General features: G+C 44.1%; 1 protein-coding gene across 4 annotated transcripts in view; it reads left to right on the forward strand.

Moving 5' to 3' along the window:
• The window catches only part of FBXL20 (F-box and leucine rich repeat protein 20), a 147,625-nt gene extending 127,537 nt beyond the window's left edge, over window positions 1-20,088 (forward strand). For all 4 annotated transcript variants that reach the window (XM_033183205.1, XM_033183207.1, XM_033183206.1 and 1 more), the window contains 6 exons: window positions 4,982-5,112; window positions 9,548-9,608; window positions 11,125-11,169; window positions 14,772-14,828; window positions 15,836-16,048; window positions 19,105-20,088. In XM_033183205.1, the coding sequence (XP_033039096.1) occupies window positions 4,982-5,112; window positions 9,548-9,608; window positions 11,125-11,169; window positions 14,772-14,828; window positions 15,836-16,048; window positions 19,105-19,212 (615 nt within the window). In that variant the 3' untranslated portion in view covers window positions 19,213-20,088. The remainder of the gene's footprint in view (window positions 1-4,981; window positions 5,113-9,547; window positions 9,609-11,124; window positions 11,170-14,771; window positions 14,829-15,835; window positions 16,049-19,104) is intronic.
• Window positions 20,089-20,481: the final 393 nt, after the last annotated feature.

A 20,481-nucleotide genomic window follows, 5' to 3' on the forward strand; every position in this document is an offset into this window, starting at 1 on the left:
CAAGTATGGTGGTGTGCGCCTGTAATCCCAGCTAATTCAGGAGTCTGAGGCAGGAGACTCACTTGAACCTGGGAGGTGGAGGTTGCAGTGAGCCAAGATCACGCCACTGCATTCCAGCCTGGGCAGCAGAGCGAGACTCTGTCTCAAAAAAAAAAAAAAAAAAAAAAAAAAAGCTGGGCGCAGTGGCTCACGCCTATAATCCCAGCACTCTGGGAGGCCAAGGCGGGCGGATCACAAGGTCAGGAGATTGAGACCATCCTGGCTAACACAGTGAAACCCCGTCTCTACTAAAAAATACAAAAAGTTAGCCAGGCCTGGTGGTGGGCACCTGTAGTGCCAGCTAATTGGGAGGCTGAGGCGGGAGAATGGCGTGAACCCGGGAGGCAGAGCTTTCAGTGAGCCGAGATCATGCCACTGCACTCCAGCCTGGGCGACAGAGCGAGACTCCATCTCAAAAAAAACAAAAACAAAAACAAAAAACAAGTGTGAGTGTGTGTGTATGTATAAGCACACACATACATGTACACATATATTTACGCACTATATACGTATACATTACATACACATATAGACATAAATATGTACATAACATTTGCAGGTTTAATTTGGTGTTTCTTCATCCTTCCAGCAGGCAGGAATCACAGTGAACTTAAAGAACCAATTCTGGCCGGGTGCGGTGGCTCAAGCCTGTAATCCCAGCATTTTGGGTGGCCGAGATGGGCGGATCATGAGGTCAGGAGATCGAGACTATCCTAGTTAACATGGTGAAACACTGTCTCTACTAAAAGTACAAAACAATTAGCTGGGCGTGGTGGCAGGCACCTGTAGTCCCAGCTACTCGGGAGGCTGAGACAGGAGAATGGCATGAACCTGGGAGGCAGAGCTTGCAGTGAGCCGAGATCGTGCTACTGTACTCCAGCCTGGGTGACAGGGCGAGACTGTGTCTCAAAAAAAAAAAAAAAGAACCAATTCTATCTTATGTGTATTTTATTGTTTTCCTTCACCCAAATCTTAGTACAGGAGTCATTTCTTTCCTACAGGGTGATAAAATGATTCTCAACATTCATGAGATTTCGTGCTCTGCCCAAAACTGTTGAGGTGATTAAAGCACATTTTTGATTCTTTGATTTTCTTTTTTTTTTTTTTTTTTTTTTGAGGCGGAGTCTTGCTCTGTCGCCCGGACTGGAGTGCAGTGGCCAGATCTCAGCTCACTGCAAGCTCCGCCTCCCGGGTTTACGCCATTCTCCTGCCTCAGCCTCCCGAGTAGCTGGGACTACAGGCGCCCGCCACCTCGCCCGGCTAGTTTTTGTATTTTAGTAGAGACGGGGTTTCACCGTGTTAGCCAGGATGGTCTCGATCTCCTGACCTCGTGATCCACCCGTCTCGGCCTCCCAAAGTGCTGGGATTACAGGCCTGAGCCACCGCGCCCGGCCAGATTCTTTGATTTTCTTGACAGATTTGAAAAACACAGAAGTTTAGTAAATTTGACTTTTTTTTTTTGAGACAGAGTTTTGCTCTTGTTGCCCAAGCTGGAGTACAATGACATGATCTTGGCTCACTGCAACCTCTGCCTCCTGGGTTCAAGTGATTCTCCTGCCTCAGCCTCCCTAGTAGCTGGGATTACAGGCACATGCCACCATGTCTGGCTAATTTTTTGTATCTTTAGTAGAAACGGGGTTTCACCATGTTAGGCTGGTCTCAAACTCCTGACCTCAAGTGATCTGCCCACCTCAGCCTCCCAAAGTGCTGAGATCACAGATGTGAGCCACCGTGCCTGGCCTACAATTTTTTAAAGTATTGACAGTATGACTTAACTCATCTTTCTTCCTCAGTACTCTCCTATACAAAGGAAAGGGCAGCACAGCCCTATAGTACTTTTCTAATATTGTGTGGCACAAATATCTTTGGCCTGCTAAATTTGCATGTTTATTGATTCTTACTCCCCTCTGTACGTCTCGGCTATCGTAGTCTAAAGACAGTACATCATGTTTGTATGGCACTTTTTTAGCTGCCTCCATGTGTGTTAATATCTCATTACTTGATCCTCATTAGTATCTGCCTTAGCATCCAATTTTTTAATCTATATTTGTGTCAGTTGCATGATATTGAAAACATGATTTAAGCAGTGGATATTAAAAGTTGTGGGATTTTGTTTTTTCAGTTGTCCTTGTAATTTATGAACATGACTTTATTAAACAGAGATGAGAAGAGAGCTATTATTTTTAGGCCTACACAAAATTAGTGAATCTGGAGGACAAATTGAAGTGCTGATAGTATCCACCATATTAAGAAATGTTTATATGTAACTTTTCTTTTTTTTTTTTCTTTCTTCCTTTCCTTTTTTTTTTTAAAGGGAGTTGGGGTGGTCTCATTATGTTGCCCAGACTGGCGTTGAACTCCTGGGCTAAAGTGGTCATCTCACTTCAACCTCCTGAGTAGCTGGGACTGTAGGCATGTGTGCTTGTATTATTTTTAAAAATATAACATCTTTGATGTGAGGTGGCTTATTGTGCAACAGATGACTCAGTTGGTTAGAAAACAACCAGATATTATTTATGAAATATTTGTACCAGGGTGGCTCATGCTTGTAATCCCAGCACTTTGGGAGGCTGAGGTGGTCGGATCACAAGGTCAGGAGTTCGAGACCAGCCTGGCTAACATGGTGAAACCCTATCTCTACTAAAAATACAAAAATTAGCCGGGCGTGGTAACACTTGCCTGTGCCCAGCTACTCAGGAGGCTGAGGCAGGAGAATCGCTTGAACCCTGGAGATGGAGGTTGCAGTTAGCCGAAACTGCACCACTGTACTCCAGCCTGGTGACAGAGCGAGACTCCCTCTCAAAAAATAAAAGAAGAAATATTTGGCCGGGCGCGGTGGCTCAAGCCTGTAATCCCAGCACTTTGGGAGGCCGAGATGGGCGGATCACGAGGTCAGGAGATCGAGACCATCCTGCCTAACACGGTGAAACCCCATCTCTACTAAAAATACAAAAACGAGCCGGGCGAGGTGGTGGGCGCCTGTAGTCCCAGCTACTCAGGAGGCTGAGGCAGGAGAATGGCATAAACCCGGGAGGCGGAGCTTGCAGTGAGCTGAGATCTGGCCACTGCACTCCAGTCCGGGCGACAGAGCGAGACTCCGCCTCAAAAAAAAAAAAAAGAAATATTTGTACCGTTTAAAGATAGTCCCTCTGAATCATCATGGAAGAGATAAAATAATTTACTAAAAATTTTAAAGTATATATGTAACATCTTTGAATGTATATTCATTTTCATTTTAAATTAAAGCAAGATAACTTAGAATAATTTTTATTTTAATTTTTAATTGTTATATATATTTATAATTTTTTTATAATAGAGGTGGGGCTTAGCCATGTTGCCCAGGCTGTTCTGGAACTTCTGAGCTCAGGTGTAAGCCACCATCCATGCATGACCAATAATTAACTTTCTTTTTTTTTCTTTCTTTTTTCTTTTGTTTTGAGAAGGAGTCTTGCTCTGTTGCCCAGGCTAGAGTGCAGTGGCGCAATATTGGCTCACTGCAACCTTAACCTCCCAGGTTAAAGTGATTCTCCTGCCTCAGCCTCCCAAGTAGCTGGGATTACAGGCATCTGCCACTGCACCTGGCTAATTTTTGTATTTTTAGTAGAGACCAGGTTTCACCATCTTGGCCAGGCTGGTCTCCAACTCCTGACCTCGTGATCCACCCGCCTCGGCCTCCCAAAGTGCTGGGATTACAGGCTTGAGCCACCATGCCTGGCCCCAATAACTAACTTCCCTCCCTCACTCCTTGCTTGCTTTATTCTCTTCCTTCCCTTCCCGTCCCTTCCTTTCCTTTCTTCTTTCCTTTCTTTCTTCCTTTCTTTCCTTCCTTTCTTCCTTTCCCTTCATTTCCCTTCCCTTCCTTTTACTTCCCTTCCTTTCCCTTCCCTTCCTTTCCCTTCCCTTCTTTCTCTTGCCCTTCCCCTTCCCTTTCCCTTTCCCTTCCTCTTCCCTCTACCTTCCCCTTCCCCTTTCTTTCCCCTTCCCCTTCCCTTTTCCTTCCCTTTCCGTTTCCTCCCAGCGTGCTTGTATTACATGTGTGAGCCACTGCACCAAGCCTAATAACTTGTAAAAAGTACAAAATTGTGTCTGAGTTAGATACAACTCTTTTATCTCCATAAATTAGGATGTTCTTTATATTATAGAACTAAAATACAGAAGTAAATGGATGCTGTGACTGATACAAGATTGCAACTGTCATCCACAGTTTAATTTTTTTCACTAACTTATCGGTGTCAATTTGAACTTTTAGATCTATTTATACTACTAAAATACTTACATCCTTATCTTTTTTCTAGGTTTTAAAATTATTTAATTGAGGCCAGGCACGGTGGCTCAAGCCTGTAATTCAAGTACTTTGGGAGGCTGAGGTGGGCGGATCACTTGAGGCCAGGAGTTCGAGACCAGCCTGGCCAACATGGCAAAACCCCGTTTCTACTAAAAATACAAAAAAAAATTGCTGGACATGGTGGTGTGCACTTGTAGTCCCAGCTCCTCGGGAGGCTGAGGTATGAGAATCGCTTGAACCTGGGAGGTGGAGGTTGCAGTGAGCCAAGATTGCGCCACTGCACTCCAGCCTGGGTGATAGAGTGAGACTCTATCTCCAAATAAATAAATAAATAAAATTATTTAATTTAACCTAAACTATGATGTACCCTATGCTGATCCCAGTTCCATTAGAATTCCATTTTAGCTTTTAACAGAATTTTATTATAGCTTCTTCCCTTTGCACCAAAGGTGAGCATAGATCCTCTTGCAGACTAAATCAGGAACTGGAAGGAAGAAACAACGTGTGTTCATTTTCTTTTAGGTCTGCTATCTGATGAATGTGTTGAGCATGTCTTGATTTCCTTTTTGGTGATTATTTTCACAGAGCTATCATTTTTCTTCTTCTGTTTTGCTAAGATACTAATATCTATGAATTTTTTTGCTCTTTTTTTTTTAGCAAATCACAGATGAAGGTCTCATTACTATATGCAGAGGGTGCCATAAGTTACAATCCCTTTGTGCCTCTGGCTGCTCCAACATCACAGATGCCATCCTGAATGCTCTAGGTCAGAACTGCCCACGGCTTAGGTAAACATTTCTTGTTTAGCTCAAAAAAATCGTAAAACAAAAGTTTCCTTTACCCATATTTCTTCCTTGGAACTTTGGAATTTTAAGGTAGACACTGCAGATGCTTTGAAATGTTAAGGTAGTTAAGCACCTTTTAGATGCCCACCTACTTGCTTTTTGTACCTCATTTGATTTCATGTAATTGGCGTGAACCAAGGGGTGACAATCCCCAAATTCTACTACTTGCTATCCATACTAGAAAAAAAATCAACATTTTATTACTTGAGATAGAAAGAAAGGTATTCTCTCTTATTAATGCTTTTATATAATTCTTTTCTCAAAGTAGTGTTTAAAGGTCCACACTGAGGTCATTTATGTCATAGTAATAATACCAGGTACATAGCAGGGGGTACTATATTTAAAAATAAAAAACATTGTTACAGGAGTACCTCTTTTGTACTGATGGGCTTTTAAAACAGCGTTATTTCTCTCTGGCTCCTCAGTTTGAAGAATGCTGTGTTTTTTACTTTTTGTAGAGACAGGATCAGGCTGTGTTGCTCAGGGTGACCTCACACTCTTGACTTCCAGGGATTCTCCTGCCTTACCTTCCCAAAGTGTTGAGATTACAGGCGAGAGCCACTGTGCCCAGCCTATTATTGTCTTTTGAGGCAGTATTGGGTAGGCCTGCCTCAATCTCCTGGGTTCAAGTGATGCTGTCACCTCAGCCTCAGGAGTAGCTGGGACTAAAGACATATGCTACCACACCTCGCTACACTTTTTGTTCTCTAGAATAAACTTACATAGTACTTGTAAATTAGGTGTTGCTTTAGGTGCTTTACAAATACTGATTCAGGGCCAGGTGCTGTGGCGCACACCTGTAATCCCAGCATTTAGGGAGGCCGAGGCTAAAAGATCGCTTGAGCCCAGGAGTTTGAAACCAGTATGGGCAACATGGCGGAACCCTGTCTCTACAAAAAATAAAAAAATTAGCCAGGCATGGTGGTGTGTGCCTTGTAGTCCCAGCTACTCAGGAGGCTAAAGTGAGAGGATCACTTGAGCCCAGGAGGTCAAGGCTACAGTGAGCTAAGATTACACCGCGGCCCTCTAATCTGGGCAACAGAGTGAGACTCTTGCTCAATAGCATTAATAATTTGTTTAATCTCCATAGCACCATATAAGCACTATTATCGCCTTTTTTTTTTTTTTTTGGAGACAGAGTCTCGCTCTGTCACCCTGGCTGGAGTGCAGTGGCGCAATCTGGACTCACTGCACTCTCCATCACCTGGGTTCAAGCAATTAGCCTGCCTCAGCCTCCCTAGTAGCTGGGACTACAGGCGAGCGCCACCACACCCAGCTAATTTTTGTATTTTTGGTAGACAACATGGCTTTCACCATGTTGGCCAGGATGGTCTCCTGACCTTATGATCTGCCCCCCTGAGCCTCCCAAAGTGCTGGGATTACAGGCGTGAGCCACCACACCCAGCCTTGTTATCGCCATTTTATAGATGAGAAAACTGAAGCACAAAGAGACAAAGTAACCTGCTCGAGGTCTCAGCTAGATAGTGTAGGAACAAGTATTCAACCCAGGAGCTCTGGCTCCTGAGCCTATGAAGCCACTTTTCTTACGTATAAAAGTCATTGTAGGCCTGGCGCGGTGGCTCAAGCCTGTAATCCCAGCACTTTGGGAGGCCGAGACGGGCAGATCACGAGGTCAGGAGATCGAGACCATCCTGACAAACATGGTGAAACCCCGTCTCTACTAAAAAAAATACGAAAAACTAGCCAGGCGGGGTGGCAGGTGCCTGTAGTCCCAGCTACTCGAGAGGCTGAGGCAGGAGAATGGCGTAAACCTAGGAGGCAGAGCTTGCAGTGAGCTGAGATCCGGCCACTGCACTCCAGCCTGGGCAACAGAGTGAGACTCTGTCTCGAAAAATAAAAATCATTGTAAAGTTATAAAACTTTCAGAAATTTTTTTCTGATGATTACCTGGCCTAACCATAATTGTTGAAAGAACTTTTGTGGCCAGGCGCAGTGGCTCCCACCTATAATCCCAGCACTTTGGGAAGCTGAGGCGGGTGGATCACCTGAGGTCAGGAGTTTGAGACCAGCCTGGTCAACATGGTGAAACCTCGTCTCTACTAAAAATACAAAAATGACAGGTGTGGTGGCCTACTCCTGTAATCTCAGCTACTCGGGAGGCTGAGAAAGGAGAACTGCCTGAACCCAGGTGGCGGAGTTTGCAGTGAGCTGAGATTGCACCACTGCACTCCCAGCCTGGGTGGCAGAGTGAGAGAGACTCTGTCTTCAAAAAAAAAAAACTTTTGCCTACAATATCAAAATTTCTTAAGAGAACATGGACCTGTTGGTCAAAATTAGTAATATCAAAAGCCTAGAGTATTCCTCAGGAGCTAGGGAGGTAATCAAACCTCTCTGAAAATCTTACACATTATTCTTTTCAACTTTAGAGAGAGGAGTCTTCAGCTCCAACTTCCTGTATGGTTCATTACATTGTTAGAATGGAAAAGCTCTCAACCGTGAAAATCAAAAGTTATGTTCCAGTCAGATCATGTTTTCCCATTAGGTAGCATTCATTTCTTTCTTTCTTTCTTTTTTTGAGACAGAGTTTGGCTCTGTTGCCCAGGCTGGAGTGCAGTGGCGTGATCTTGGCTCACTGTAACCTCCTCCTCCCAGGTTCAAGCAATTTCCGTGCCTCAGCCTCCAGAGTAGCCAGGATTACAGGCATGCACTGTCATGCCTAGCTAATTTTTTTGGTATTTTTGGTAGAGACTGGGTTTTGCTATGTTGACCAGGGTAGTCTCAAACTCCTGGCCTCAGATGATCTGCCCTCCCAAAGTTCTGGGATTACAGGCATGAGTCACTGTACCTGGCCATCTCTTGGAATTTAAAAAAAAAAAAAATTTTTTTTTTTTTGAGACAGAGTCTCGCTCTGTTGCCAGGCTGGAGTGCAGTGGCATGACCTCAGCTCACTGCACACTCCACCTTTTGGGTTCAAGTGATTGTCCTGCCTCAACCTCTCAAATAGCTGGGACTACAGGTGCCCACCACCATGCCTGGCTAATTTTTTGTATTTTTAGTAGAGACAGGGTTTCACCATGTTGGCGAGGCTGGTCTCGAACTCCTGACCTCAAGTGATCCACATGCCTCAGCCTCCCAAAGTGCAGGGATTACAAGCGTGAGCCACCGTGCCCGGCCAGAAATTTTAAATTTTTTTTATACAGGTGAAGTCTTGGTATGTTGCCCAGGCTGGTCTTGAACTCCTGAGCTCAAGCCTCCTGCCTCAGCCTCCTGAAGTGCTGGGATTATAGGTGTGAGCCACAGCACCCTGCCATCCATTTCTCATTGATTTTCGGTTGATAATTATTTCCTATACTTTAATTTTTTTCAGCTTCAGTAGTAAGAGTTTTATAAACAAACATGTTCATTGTTACCATTATATGAAGGTCACCCAACTTTTCACAGAAGAGAGCTACTTTTGATTCCCCAATCCTGTGGTTGGTATTTAGGTTGGAGTTTAACAGTTGATTAATAAGAGGTGAACGGCTGCCAGCTCAACTTCCCTCTCTACTGGGCCTCTCTGGGAGCCTGTGGGAGAAAGCAGGAAGCTTTCACAAGTCTAGAATTTCATATTTGGGACAGACCTGTAATTAAGCAGCCGCTTTGTCACTTTTTTTTTTTTTTTTTGAGTTGGAGTCTCACTCTGTTACCCAGGCTGGAGTTCAGTGGCAGGATCTTGGCTCACTGCAACCTCCGCCTCCAGGATTCAAGGGATTCTCCTGCCTCAGCCTCCTGAGTAGCTGGAACTACAGGCGCATGCCTCCACACCTGGCTAATTTTTGTATTTTTAATAGAGATGGGGTTTCACCATGTTGACCAGGCTGGTCTCGAACTCCTGACCTCAGGTGATCCGCCTGCCTCAGCCTCCCAAAGTGTTGGGATTATAGGCATGAGCCACCATGTCCAGCCTGTCACATTTTTTAAAGCAATTTAAATCTAAGTGAATCTACTTCTAAAATAGGAAAGAAAATAATTCATTTCAGCAAGTGATTAACTGAAATAGAGTATCTCCATTTCCTTTGTTTTCTAGGAGCAGGCTGTCCTCTGGGGGTAAGCAGTATGCCATGAAGAAGGCTTTTAATGCATTTCATGCATTTTGGCATTAACTACAAGCTTCAGTTATATTCTTCTGTGTTCATTGATTGCATCACCCTGAAATGTGATATTTACAGGACCACTTTATGATGACTCCATGAAAATGAATGGCAAGATCTGTATATAGACTTGCTTAGTTATTAATGTCATTCTATATTATAAAGTCCTTAGAGAATAGGAGATTGTTTTTGTAAATCTTACTGTTTTAATAAACTCAGTTTTCAGGGACTAAGAGCTTGACTTTCACTGTGTGTGTGTGTTGTGTGTGTGTGTTTTTTTTTAACAGAATTTTGGAAGTGGCAAGATGTTCTCAATTAACAGATGTGGGCTTTACCACTCTAGCCAGGGTAAGTATTTTCTTTTGGTTCCATAGGTTTGTTTCCATAGGTTTTGTTAGGACTTTTTATTTTAGAAGAACAAGGAGCAAGGGAAATGTGAAATGTTAGCAGAATTGGGTGTGTGAGACAGGGTTTCATGCTATAGCTACAGACCTACTGATACCAGAAGGAATACAAACTGCTCTAGAAATGCACACATGCATGGGAGAATATTAAACCCCTTCATGATACTTTTTTAAAAAATTTTTTTTAATTTTTTGAGATGGGATCTCATTCTGTCACCCAGGCTGTAGTGCAGTGACATGATCTCGGCTCACTGCAACCTCCACCTCCCAGGTTCAAACATTTCTCCTGCCTCAGCCTCCTGAGTAGCTGGGATTACAAGCATGCACCACCACATCCAGCTAATTTTTGTATTGAGCCGCGGCACCCATCCATGAGACTTGATTCTCCACAATTTCATAACATAATACTATTAAGCAGGTGCTTCTTGGTACTTTGTGAAAAAACTTCTTGGTTATTTGGTATATGACTAGTGAGTGAAAGTAATATTGAAAGAAACTACATGTCTGGTTTTAAATGGAAAGGTTTTAGTAGATTTTCTGTATTCTCCTGAATATTTTAATACTTGGATGGGTTTACAAATTACTATATGGTAGTATTTAAAATTGTACTGACTGACCAGTGTTATGGGACAAGGGGATGGTTGTTTGCTTTTAGGCAGATTGATAGAATACTAATTAGGTGGGGGCCAGCACATGGCATGACTAAAGGAGGACATAGCTTGGGTGCAGTGGCTCATGCCTGTAATCCCAACATTTTGGAAGGTCAAGGCAAGCAGATCGCTTGAGCCCAGTTTGAGCCCAGCCCAGGCAACACAGCGAAATTTCATCTCTATAAGAAATACAAAAGTCTGGACGCGGTGGCTCACGCCTGTAATCGCAGCACTTTGGGAGGCCAAGGTGGGTGGATCACCTGAGGTCAGGAGTTCGAGACCAGCCCAACCAACATGGAGAAACCCTGACTTTACTAAAAATACAAAATTAGCCAGGGATGGTGGCGCATGCCTGTAATCCCAGCTACTCGGGAGGCTGAGGCAGGAGAATCGCTTGAATCTGGGAGGCGGAGGTTATAGTGAGCCGAGATCGTGCCATTGCACTCCGGCCTGGGCAACGAGCGAAACTCCGTCTCAAAAAAAAAAGAAGAAAAAGAAAAAGAAATACAAAAATTAGCTAGATGTGGTGGCACATTCCTATAGTCCCAGCTACTTGGGAGGCTGAGGTGGGAGAATCACCTGAACCCAGGGAGTCAGAGGCTGCAGTGAGCCATGATCACACTGCACTCCAGCCTGGGTGACAGAGTGGGACCTTGTCTCAAAAGAAAGAAAAAAAAATTAGCATCACACTAGCTCTGAAACACCAAAGAATTTATCAGTGTATTTAATATTACCTCTTAGTTTTCTGGCCTTCAACGTTTCTTATGTTTTAAATGTTTGTACTGTAATGTTTGGTTTTGTACTTTGTAGAATTGCCATGAACTTGAAAAGATGGACCTGGAAGAGTGTGTTCAGGTAAGATTATAGATTTTAATTCAGAAATACGTTAGACACTTAGGTAATACACAACATCAGAATGTCCAATTCCCTACCCTAGTGTAGGTTACTGTAGTGCCTGACAGCATTGCGGATTCTTCATTAAATAAGGTATCTTCCAGGCAGAGGTGCTCATGGTACGTGTTACAGAACTGTGGAAATATATGTCATCAATCAGGTTGCCATTAGAGAGAAAGGAGGCCCAAGCATTCAGGCCGTAAAGCTGTTAAAAATATTTCCTTAGACCTGTAGAGTTATGATACTAGGAAATAATTAAAGCCCCATCACATGGATCTATACAGCACTGCCTTTCTTTAGCTTTGCTGTATCCTAGATCCCTGGCATCATTAGCCCTGGAGACCTAACTCTGCATGGAACTCTGCCTTTAAGCCAAACTGATCTCCTGATTAACAGTTTCTATTTTTTAACTATTATTATTATTATTATTTTTTGAGATGGAGTTTCACTCTTGTTGTCCAGACTGGAGTGCAATGGCACGATCTCAGCTCACTACAGTCTCCACCTCCCAGATTCAAGCAATTCTCCTGCCTCAGCCTCCCAAGTAGCTGGGATTACAGGCATGTGCCCCTACACCCGGCTAATTTTTTGTATTCTTAGTAGAGACGGGATTTGACTATGTTGGCCGGACTGGTTTCGAACTCCTGACCTCAGGTGATCCACTTGCCTCGGCCTCCCAGAGTGCTGGGATTACAGGCGTGAGCCACATTAACACAATTTTAAGAACTTTGAGATTATTAATTGACCAAGGAAAAACTTCCAAGATGGGACTCCACAAAAGAAAGAGCAATTAATTTTTTAATGATAAAAATAAAGGGGGGATATGTCAGTAACTGAAAGCCACTTTCTTTTTTTTTTTTTTTGAGACGGTGTCTCACTCTGTCACCTCAGCTGGAGTGCAGTGGCGCTATCTCAGCTTACTGCCAGCTCCGCCTCCCGGGTTCATGCCATTCTCCTGCCTCAGCCTCCCGAGTAGCTGGGACTACAGGCACCCGCCACCTCGCCCGGCTAATTTTTCACATTTTTAGTAGAGACGGGGTTTCACCATGTTAGCCAGGATGGTCTCGATCTCCTGACCTCGCGATCCGCCCGCCTCGGCCTCCCAAAGTGCTGGGATTACAGGCATGAGCCACCATGCCCGGCCGTAAAAGCCACTTTCTAAAAAAGTACTTGTTTTATAGGCACTACTTAACAGCTATTAGTTCTTACTAAACTAAAACTTGTTCACATCCGTTTATCTTATACATGCCTGAGTGTCCTCTATGTCCTTCCAGTGTTATTCCTTCTGAACGGACATGCCTGCCTGCTTGCCCACCCCTTTTCTCTACCATTTTTTAGCCCCTGTGAAGCTATGTGTACTAGAAAATAATAAACTCAGAGTTGGAGAAGAATTTGAAAAGAAGTGCTGATTTACTTTCAGTCCTAACATAACCGTGAAAACTGTTCTTCCTACCTGAATGTTCATAGTTAACCCAGATTCCAGCAGTGCCTGGCTGCCACCCTTGGGAAAATAACCTGTTATCAATACTGAGTAGTGGCATGCTTTATTAAAAATTTTAGAATGTTCCCACAGTAATTTTTTTCATAGAGCACTATCTTCTGATTCCTTAACTCTGATGATTCTAAGGAGATAGAACGAAGTCCAGCAAGTCGATGTTCTGGGGGACAGATTTTTTTAGAGACAGGGTCTTGCTGTTCTTGCTGTTATCGCTCAGACTGTTTTTTTTCTTGCTGTTATCGCTCAGACTGTTTTGTTTTGTTTTGTTTTTTGCAGTGTGGGGTGGGGAGGACAGAGTCTCACTCTTGTCGCCCAGGCTGGAGTGCAGTGGCTCAGTCTTAGCTCACTGCAACCTCCACTTCCCCACGTTCAAGCAATTCTCCTGCCTCAGCCTCCCAAGTAGCTGGGATTATAGGTGCCCGCCACCACGCCCAGCTAGTTTTTGTATTTTAGTAGAGACAGGGTTTCAACATGTTGTCCAGGCTGGTCTCAAACTCCTGACCTCGGGTGATCCACCGGCCTTAGCCTCCCAAAGTGCTGGGATTATAAGCGTGAACTACCATGTCTGGCCCTGCTCAGACTGGTCTTGAACTTCTAACCTCAAGCAGTCCTCCTGCCTCAGCCTCCCTAGCAGTTGGGACTATAGGCACAAGCCACCACAACTAGCTACTAAGGGGACAAATTTTGATTCATTTAAAAAATAAAACAGATTTTGAATAGAGCTGTCTAAAGATGAAGACTAGAGATGACTAGATGTGTTCAAATGTAGCCTGAGTGGATTCTCATAGAACAGGTTCAGGTAGCCGATGGGATTTAAACCGAAAGATTCTGTTATTTGATGATTGATTATTAAATGTCTGGACCAGAAATGTAGTCAAGAATGAGGTATGGGGGCTGGGCATGGTGGGTCACTCCTGTAATCCCAGCACGTTGGGAGGCCTAGGCGGGTGTATTACCTGAGACCAGGAGTTCGAGACCAGCCTGGCCAATGTGGCAAACCCCCATCTCTACTAAAAATACGCCAGGCACGGTAGCTCACGCCTGTAGTCCTAGCACTTTGGGAGGCCGAAGTAGGTGGATCACCTGAAGTCAGGAGTTCAAGATCAGCCTGGCCAACATGATGAAACCCCGTCTCTACTAAAAATTCAAAAATTAGCTGGGCATGGTAGCACATGCCTGTAATCCCAGCTACTTGGGAGGCTGAGGCAGGAGAATCGCTTGAACCCAGGAGGCGGAGGTTGCAGTAAGCCCAGATTGTGCCACCACACTCCAGCCTGGACAACAGAGCGAGACTCCATCTCAAAAAATTAAAAAGAACTAGCCTGTGATCTCAGCCACTCAGGAGACTGAGGCACAAGAATCACTTGAACCCGGGAGGTGGAGGTTGCAGTGAGCCGAGATCATGCCACTGTACTCCAGCCTGGGCGACAGAGACTCTCTCAAAAAAAAAAAAAAAAAAAAAAATGAGGTAGGGGCTGCTGTATACAGTGGCTCACACCTGTGATCTCAACACTTTGTGAGGCACGGCAGGAGGATTGCTTGAGCCCAAAAGTTGAAGACCAGTCTGGGTAACATAACAAGACCCTGATTCTGCCCAAGAAAAAGTTTTAAATGTCTTGGGCATGGTGGTGCGCGCCTGTCGTTCCAGCCATTCAGGAGGCTGAAGCCGGAAGATAGCTTGAGCCTGGGAGGTTGAGGCTGCAGTGAGCTGTGATTGCACATGGTGGCCTGTAGAGCTTCGGGAGGTTGAGGTGGGGAGGATTGCTTGAGCTCAGGAATTCAAGAGCAGCCTGGGCAACATAGGGAAACCCTGCCTCTACAAAAAAAAAAAAAATGTAATTTAAAAAATTAGGCCTGGAGGCTTGTACCTGTTGGCCCAGCTACTCAGGGGGCTGAGGTGGGAAGATTGTTTGAGGCCAGGAGTTTTAGGCTGCAGTGAGCTATAGTTGCACCACTGCACTCTAGCTTGGGCAACAGAGCAAGACTAAAAGAAAAAACAAGAATCAGTTATGACTCAGGATTGTATTTGGATAATACCTAAAATCAACATGTGTATTTCTTTCAGATAACAGATAGCACATTAATCCAACTTTCTATACACTGTCCTCGACTTCAAGTATTGGTGAGTTTGACTTTGAAAATGTTATGTGTTTACTGGGTTTAATCAAACGCCAGTGCTACAGTACAAGAACCCAGCTCTTAGTGTCTGGCTACCATTTTAGGAAAGGATGCTTCTCCAAATTGCCAGCTTACTGAGAACCAAAGGAGTACCTGAGTGAAGTAGGAAACAGATAAGAACTGAAAAAGTGAAATGCTTTCTCTATCAATGCTTGAAGACTGAAAACTGCCTTGGAACCTATGAGTTCTCTTTTGCAGATAACTTATACTCCAACCTGAATGATGTTTAAATTCTAGAGATCCAGGGGATGAGATGGCCCAAAATACAATTTGCTTCACCTTAAAATCAAATGTTACTGGTCTTAATGTTGTTGATCTTAAGAACCAATCAAAGCTTTACTAAGGGGAGTTCTGCTTCTACTTTCAGTGACACTAGAGGAAGGCATTCTGGGTGACTGTTCTATATCCAGGCTCATTTTTGGTGTTTGGTGGCACAGTACTATCCAAAATTGGGTCAAGATTTCTGAGTTTCCCAGGATCAGGGATTTAATAAATATTGATGAAGAGATGATGTGATGAGATGATCACACCTGACAGCTGTAAAAATCTTCAGCTAATTAATTGTTGGGGCATGTTTCTGAACCAGATATTCAATATTTAGTTCAAATTCCAGAAAACTGTGCATGAAAAGCTTGATTCCCATTTATCCCTGTAGAGAAGAAAAGTGTTAATTTGCAGAAGGGGTAATTTTTAAGGCTGTCTTAGTTTGTTTATGAACTAGTTCATAGTCATTACATGAATTTATAAAATATATTTAGAATCACACACCAAAATATCAATCACTGATTGCCAAAAGCATAACCCCACTATCTCCAGTTTTTTTAATTTCACCACTTGGATCTAGTGCCAGCTCCATATTCATCAAAATCAAACCGAAATGTTTCCTTTCCAATTTACACAAGCCTAGCCAGAAGATATTTCAACATCCTTCCTTGCTCTGTTTGGCTGCAGAGTCTGTCTCATTGTGAGCTGATCACAGATGATGGAATTCGTCACCTGGGGAATGGGGCCTGCGCCCATGACCAGCTGGAGGTGATTGAGCTGGACAACTGCCCACTAATCACAGATGCATCCCTGGAGCACTTGAAGAGCTGTCACAGCCTTGAGCGGATAGAACTCTATGACTGCCAGCAAATCACACGGGCTGGAATCAAGAGACTCAGGGTAAAAATGGCGACATAACTCTCCGGCTCTAGTGTTCTCAGCACTTTCTTCTCTTTTCTTTTTTTCTTTTTTCAAATTTAGATTCCTATGATTTTTATATTTACTTGAACATTTAACAAGGGGGAAAAAAAAAGTGCAAACCTAAGGACAGATAGTTTTTCCCTCTGGCTCCAGAGATGGAAATTTAGGAGGAAAAGACCCACTGAAGAGAAGAAAAGTAGGTCTCCTCCCAGCAGAGTCTCTCTAATAATGTCTAGGGATTAATAACATTCCCAGATTGAAGAAAGAAAAAAAAAAGCACGTGCCACATTTTTGTTCTGAAGGAAAGAAAGGAATAACAGAGAAAGTGTTTGGTTAAATGGGATTTAAGAATTTAATTTGTAATTGTGTTTCACATTAAGCCCTTTTCCTGGGATTCATATTTTTTAAGACAACAAGTAAAGTAGACATAGATTTTTACCTTTTCTGTCTTTCTTTTAAGAGATGGGATCTCACTCTGTTGCCCAGACAGGAGTGCAGTGGCACCTTCTTGGCACACTGCAGCCTCGAACTCCTGGGCTTAAATGATCCTCCCACCTCAGGCTGCCCAGTAGCTAGGACTGCAGGCACACACCACCACACCTAGCTAATTTAATGAAAAACTTGTGGGTTTTTTTTCATTTTTTAAGACAGGGTCTCTTCTGTCACCCAGGCTGGAGTACAGTGGCTCGATCTTGGCTCACTGCAACCTCTGTCTCCCAGCCTCAAGCCATCCTGCCACTCCAGCCTCCCAACAGCTGAGACTACAGGCGCGTGCCATCACGCCAGCCTGATTTTTTGTATTTTTGGTAGAGACAGCATTTTACTATGTTGACCAGGCTGGTTTCAAACTACTGAGCTCAAGCAATCTGCCTGCCTTGGCCTTCCAAAGTACTGGGATTATAGGTGTGAGCCACCATGCCCACCCTTAAAAAACTATTTTGTAGAGACAAGGTCTTACTATGTTTGTTTCCCAGGCTGGTCTCGAATTCTTGGCCTCAAGCGATCCTCCCACCTCAGCCTCCCAAAGTTCTCAGATTACAGGTGTGAGTCACTGTGCCGGGCCGAGATTTTTACCTTTGCTTTTGGCCCTATCCACCATAACAGAGAGACCCAGGTATAGCCAAATGACTAGAAAAAGAAGTTTTTTGTTTTTCGGGTTTTTTTGAGACAGAGTTTCACTCTGTTGCCCATGCTGGAGTGCAGTGGCGCGATCTCGGCTCACTGCCTGCTCCACCTCCCGGGTTGGCGCCATTCTCCTGCCTCAGCCTCCCAAGTAGCTGGGACTACAGGCACCTGCCACCACGCCCTGCTACTTTTTTTTTTGTATTTTTAGTAGAGACAGGGTTTCACCGTGTTAGCCAGAATGGTCTCAATCTCCTGACCTCATGATCCGCCCACCTCAGCCTCCCAAAGTGCTGGGATTACAGGCATGAGCCACCGCGCCCAGCCGAAAAAGAAGTTTTAAAAAGCTGGATGAATCTGTGTGTTAGATTGTTCTGCTCAACAGATGTTTATTGGAACATCTGCTTCACACCTGCTGTAGGAAAGACAGTGTGCTTATTCAGGCCCTTAATACCAACCTCTAGGCCAGTCGCGGTGGCTCACACCTATAATCCCAGCACTTTGGGAAGCTGAGGCAGGAGGATCACCTGAGGTCAGGAGTTAGAGACTAACCTGGTCAACATGGCAAGACCCCATCTCTACTAAAAATACAAAAATTAGCTGAGCTTGGTGGCAGGTGCCTGTAATCCCAGCTGCTTAGGAGGCTGAGGCAGGAGAATCGCTTGAACCAGGAGGCGGAGGTTGCAGTGAGCCGAGATCGCACCATTGCACTCCAGCCTGGTCAACAAGATGAAACTCCATCTCAAAAAAAATACCAACCTCTAAAAAAATGCATGTTGGCCATATGGCCTTGAGCAAATAAAAGAGTACCAAACCTTGAGTTCCAAGTGACCTCAGTTCCTCTTCCCCTCTTCAGACATAGAGGACTGTGGGCATAATTGCACTGGGGGAGGCCTTACAACCATTTCTTTTCTTCATCAAAGAGAGCAAGAGCCACAGGTCAACTAGAGCCTCTTACGTGCCTACTTGTATTAGGGTTCCTAGACTGCCTGGCTGTCAGGAAGCTCTTCCATCTCCCAATCCTCGGGCGGACCAGTTGAGGTCAGGAGTTCGAGATCAGCCTGGCCAACATGGTGAAACCCCGTCTCTACTAAAAATACAAAAATTAGCCTGGCGTGGCGGTGTGCACCTGTAATCCCAGCTACTCAGAGGCTGAGGCAGGAGAATCGCTTGAGCCTGGGATGTGGAGGTTTCAGTGAGCCAAGATCACACCACTGCACTCCAGCCTGGCTGGGCAATAGAGTAAGACTGTGTCTCAAAAAACAAACGAACAAAAACTCAATGTAGCTTCTTTCAGCTGTGAAAATCCAACTGGAAACCCTTTTTTGGAGAAGATAAGAAATTAATATGATGTCTTTCCTCAGTTTTTTTGTTGTTGTTGTTTGTTTTTTTTTTTAAGACAGAGTCTCGCTTTGTCATCCAGGCTGGAGCGCAGTGGCATGATCTCCGCTCACTGCAAGCTTCGCCTCCCGGGTTCATGCCATTCTCCTGCCTCAGCCTTCCGAGTAGCTGGGACTACAGGCACCAGCCACCACGCCTGGCTAATTTTTTTGTATTTTTAGTAGAGACGGGGTTTCACCATGTTAGCCTGGATGGTCTTGATCTCCCGACCTCGTGATCCACCCACCTCAGCTTCCCAAAGTGCTGGGATTACAGGCATGAGCCACCATGCCCGGCCCTCAGTTTTATTATTACACAAACAGGCACCAAAGTTATATGAGTTGTTCTGGTCATTTAGAACAACCTAGGATGGAACAAAGTAGAACCCAGGCCCTCTAACATCCTGACCAATGCTCAGCCTTTGCCCTGGTTTCTTGTGCATTGAGCCCCTCGGTAGTTTTTCTGAGAAGCAACATTGCTCTTTCTGTTTAAGCCCTCTCTCTTAAACGTTTAATGTTTCTGTCTTGTTTCAGACCCATTTACCCAATATTAAAGTCCACGCCTACTTCGCACCTGTCACTCCACCCCCATCAGTAGGGGGCAGCAGACAGCGCTTCTGCAGATGCTGCATCATCCTATGACAATGGAGGTGGTCAACCTTGGCGAACTGAGTATTTAATGACACTTCTAGAGCTACCGTGGAGTCTCTCCAGTGGAAGCGACCCCAGTGTTCTGGGCAAGGGTTACAAAGTGAGGGAGGGCAGTGCCCAGATCCCCAGAGCCACACATACATATACATACACAACCTTATCCCTATCCACTCTAGCTTTGTGACCATGGGACTAAAGTTTGTGATGGCTTTATCAAATAGATTGGTAAAATTTAACCATTCCTTTTGAGGTGCCCAGAAGAAAATCATAGGCCAAGATAGAGGGAGGGGCATTTCAGCAAACCCAGCATTAATGCTACTGTGGTTTTTAAATGTATGTCTAGGGGTTTCTTTGGGGATTTTGGAACAGCATCTGCTGTCCTCCGGGGTCAAGAAAAGCATGGAAAGACAATATATGATGTACCCAGGGACCAGAAAGAAAATTTCTTCACATCTTAGAAATGGTAGACATTCATTGTGACTACAGAGCTTCTATGCTTCCTTGTTTCCATACCAACATGCTGAGCATGCTCACAAAGAAGGCTCATCCATTCCTCCTGTGTTTTACTATTTGGCCCAGAGGTTTCCTAAATGGTTGCATTGAAATCGCTGTGGTCCAAATGTAATTCTTACACACTCAAATTGTCACTGTCTGTAGCACACTTGTGCACCTGTCTTCCGTTCTCTGTTGCTCCCCACTCCACACACTCTTGCTCAGTCTGTCACCTGTTCAGTCTGCTTACTCACTCAATTGTTACCCTTTTGCTGTTGTCGTGTTTACAGTTTGCATTTTGAATGATTAGTTGGGATTACCAAACATTTTTTTAAAATATATTATCAATAAATATTTTTTTAATTCTAAATTTTACCATTAGGGGACCCTGCCTGAATCTTTGCCAATCTGAAAGGAAACTATAATGAAAGCAAGAAAAGTTATGAGAAGAAATTGACTATTTTGATGAAAACAGATGCTGCCTTTTCGTTTCTATTTTATCTTCTGATATATGATAATTCGCGTGGTATCCCCAATATTCCCCCTATACATTTTTCCTTCTGTCAGACTCCACCAACTTTAAAGAAAGAGATGTATTATTAAGAAAGAGTGGAAATGATAAATCACAAAACAGAGCCTGAAAGTCCCCACCACCCAAGTTCATACATTAATGATTAATGTTGTTATATATTTACTGAAATCTAGGAGTGATCAGTGGCATCTCTGACCTATGAGGCTGTTTTAACAGGAATGCCACTAGAGGAGCTG

The sequence above is a fragment of the Trachypithecus francoisi genome, unplaced genomic scaffold, assembly GCF_009764315.1.
Source record: "Trachypithecus francoisi isolate TF-2019V2 unplaced genomic scaffold, Tfra_2.0 Lachesis_group20, whole genome shotgun sequence".
NCBI classification, from domain to species: domain Eukaryota; kingdom Metazoa; phylum Chordata; class Mammalia; order Primates; family Cercopithecidae; genus Trachypithecus; species Trachypithecus francoisi.